Here is a 4008-nt window from a genome sequence, read left to right on the forward strand (position 1 = left end):
TATAAGTTTAACATTACAGCAAATGTATAACGTTTCGACATGTTAAACTCATATTAAAGTTTTTCTTCACTACCCATTCAAGCTGTCTCCAACCATTATCAGTATAAAGTTTATTTATGCCTTTCAAAAGCATGCCAGTTATAAATAAACAGTGAAAGCACAAAATACTAATGACAACTTTAATACTTGAATATACTGTATACTCAATATGCCAAAGTCTATAATTAATGTTAGTTTAGAAGCTAATTAAAATATTTTTATGATAATTGATTTAAAAAATATATATCTTTTTTTGAAGCTTTATATTAAAATAATGTTGATGTCTGATGTTTCTACGTGCTGTACTAAGCTATTATACTTTTTCCCCTCTTTCTAGTACTAAGTATAACTTTACAATTTCAACATGAAGTTTGTTAATATGATACATCTTGGAACTACCTTGTAACCATGGAATTGTGCATACTATAACTCTGAATGTATCAAGTGTATCTTCACGAAATTTGGAAAGCTTTTCATAAAGTAGTCTGTGAATTTACAAAGCTTTTACAGAGTCAGTCTGAATGAAAGGTACGTTTTTTTCAAAAATAATTAGTTTCATCTTACACTTTTCTTATTTCATTTGCATAACCTCTGGAACCTCCAAAATGAATATATAAAAAATAAACTTTATATCTTAATTTCTCTATCCTAATACTAACTGCCACAAAATCATCAAAGCACAGATAATGGAAAGTGGAAGATATGAAATCAAATTAATTATACTTTTCTTCTCTTTGAATACATCCTTTTTCATGAGATCTTGAAATTAATTTTTTCATTATTTCAACTGTTAACATTTTCACATTTGTTTTCTTTTTCTTTTATGGTTTTATTGTCTGTACTTTGGCCAAAGCACTCGGTCAAAACCAACAAGTCACACTAGGAGACCATTAGCTATTTCCCATAAACTTTATGTAAACTTCATGTGATCTTTCACTTGCTCTTAACTGCATGTAACACTTAATGAATCTTACATATGTTGGGTCTCCAAGTAATAATAATTTATGTAGCTTTCAAATATGTATCTTAAAACACAAAAATAAATCAGACACTAAAATAAAACAAAATCTTCTGCCTTTTCTGTTTGCTGATATATAAATTTATCAAACCCACTGGAGAAGCATATCTCGTCTTTCCATAGCTTTCAATGCTATTACCTAATCATGGGTACTTACCTGACAAACATGTTTGTAGCAAACAGAAGAACATATTGGCCTCTACTTAAAACTTATTACAGTTATTTCTGTTTGGCAGGCATAAGTAGAAAGTTGGCCTTAGATCCTTTGTGGTAAATTTTGTTCAACTCTGGACAGCTAACAGAATTTTTTAATCTACTTGTAGCTTAAAAATTTAACTGACTCTCTAATTTAGCTTTAAATAGGTTACAAATTCTGTTAGCTTCTCATATAAATTATAGTAGTTTTGGGAAGATTTTATTATCTTACTTGTAGTTATGTATAGTTTGTGTTTTTAATTAATTGCACACTTAAGACTCCATACTGGGGAAGATATAACATCTATAGGGAAGAATTTAGAGTACATATACTTCACATGACATAGAGAAGTGGAAAAATGCATTTTCGAATATTTCCTTTTGAAATTAAGGAATCAAAACTTAGATAATATAACAATTTGAATTATAAACTACATTTTTTATGCCACAGTGTTGACATACATTGATAATAAATTTAATTAAATTTTGAATGAAAGTGTAAAATGTCATAACATTGCCCAAGCTATAGAGAAAGAGTTAAATGATGTCAGACTTAATTGAAATAATTCATTCAAACACACAAATTAATTAGTAAATTACATGTTAATATTACTGTGCTAAGTCGGTTAAGAATTGTCTTCCTTTTCTAGTCTTTAAATCTATCTCACATTTAATACTCTGTAGGTTCTGGGTAAAGTAGACTTCATGTAGTCTTTTACCACTGAATGTATATCTGTCATGTACAAATTAATATCCTGAATTCAGATTAAAAAGTCACTCCAAAAAGAGCTGGATATGTATACATTATCTCTATATTTTGATGGCATTTGAGAAAGTCCAACATTTTGAAAACAAATTCTAATTTTTATTGTGAAGTTTTAACTATGTCAAGGTGAAATATTTACATTTGTAAATGTATGCTCAACCATTAACTACTTTTCAAACTTTAGTGTTCCTGATAAAATAAAGATGTTTGACCTTTTTCTTTCAAATCAGACGTTTCTGAAGTGTCACCATTAAGCAAGGGTTGGATGTTGATATTGGCATTTTTCAGGATGTCTAGAATATTTCTGCCTTCTCTTGGTTTGGACTGCTGATCCTGTGAAGCTGTACAAGAGTTCTGACAAAACTGCAGACCTTCTTGAAATATATTCTGTGGTAATGAATGGTTTATAGGAAGAAAAGAGGCATCTGAACTGTCTATGGGAGGTGAGAACTCCATCAAAGAATGAGAAACATCGATGTCTAATGAGAGAAAGAAACAAATATAATTAAAAATTTTAATAAGGAAGTTAATTTTAAAAATTTGTATACGTTTAATACACAGAAAATATGTTAATATTTCCAAAAATCTTCATACTTCTTTACACAAGAAAATCAAACATACCCTTATAAAATCAATAATTTTCAAAGAAAGAAAAGTTATAATTATACTCAAATAACAAAAATAAGAGTGTGTAGACATAATATAATACAGTAACCAATCATGTATCCTAAAATAAAAGTTACTTCTTTCATAACAAAATGCCATGAAGCACTACTTCAAAGAACTAATACAGTGCATAATAACTCTTTTGATTTGGTAATATGCTTGGGGCAGGGCTGTCCTATTGAAGCTGTAAGGAAGGCATGTTTTTAACGTAAGAAAAAAAGAAAGAGGAGATTTCTGAATGGTGTTCACATGTAAATCTATCTTTTCATTTTAACACTCTCAATATAGGCTCGGTCAATTTGACCAACCACGTGACCTTTTTGTACTCGTTTAGTCTCTACAGATTTAATACTTATAACTCTCAATATAGTGAGTATATCTTCACGAAATTTGGCAGTCTTTCAGTTAATATTACAAGTCTTTCCAAAAACGAAAAGTCATATATCTTAGTGAAGTATTTTTAATAAAATAAAGATTTGTTCATGAATATAGAGTATTTGTTCTCAACAGTCTGTGTGAAAAGTAATTTTCATGTTAAAATTAAAAATACTTTTGTGATCTCAAAATTCCTTTGTGTCATTCCGAAAACCTACTAAATGCATTTCAAACCTTTTTTTTTCAGTAAAACTTTATAGTTTATCCGTTATTTCCTCTACCCTATCTCAAATCATGATCGGTCAATTTAACCGACCTCATAACCACACACACAAAAAGATACCTAAATTAACCTTATTTTCTTTCTAGAATGACTTCAAATTGTAACATGAAACTACATTCGTTTATCCTAAGTACCTCTAAGTTCATAACATTATACATCTATCTAAAATTACATTTTGTTGTTTTATTGCCCTTTGAACTGTGTCTAACTACCATCTGCACCATTATAAGATGAAAATCACTTGGGGAACGTGGAACTCATGTTACACTATCGAATTGCATTACACACAAGCTATTCGGGTGTGTGCCTCATGAAACATTTTATTATATTATTATTACTTATTTTACCTAATCTAATCATATCAAACCTAAAGACATCATTATTTTTACATTTTAGTTACTATTATAATAATGAATAAGGAATAAATACAAAAAACAAGAAATAAAGTATTTACCTAATCTTCTTTATAAGTTATAAGCCATTATAAGTTGTAAATCACTCAGGGAATGTGCAGCTCACATTACGCTATCGAATTACATTACCCACGAGTTTTTCGTGCGTGTGCCTCATGAACCATTTTAATTATATTATTATTATTTTACCTAATCTAGTCTTAAATAACTTAAAAAGATCCATATTCTTAGATAGTTACTTTTACAATAATAG

General features: G+C 28.9%; 1 protein-coding gene across 2 annotated transcripts in view; it reads right to left on the bottom strand.

The window, feature by feature from the left end:
* The window catches only part of LOC106467922 (eukaryotic translation initiation factor 4E transporter-like), a 79403-nt gene that overhangs the window by 43971 nt on the left and 31424 nt on the right, over positions 1–4008 (bottom strand). For both annotated transcript variants that reach the window (XM_022396137.1, XM_013928305.2), the window contains exon 10: positions 2231–2497. In XM_022396137.1, coding sequence (XP_022251845.1) covers positions 2231–2497 — 267 coding nt within the window. The remainder of the gene's footprint in view (positions 1–2230; positions 2498–4008) is intronic.

Source organism: Limulus polyphemus, unplaced genomic scaffold, assembly GCF_000517525.1.
Source record: "Limulus polyphemus unplaced genomic scaffold, Limulus_polyphemus-2.1.2 Scaffold2796, whole genome shotgun sequence".
NCBI classification, from domain to species: domain Eukaryota; kingdom Metazoa; phylum Arthropoda; class Merostomata; order Xiphosura; family Limulidae; genus Limulus; species Limulus polyphemus.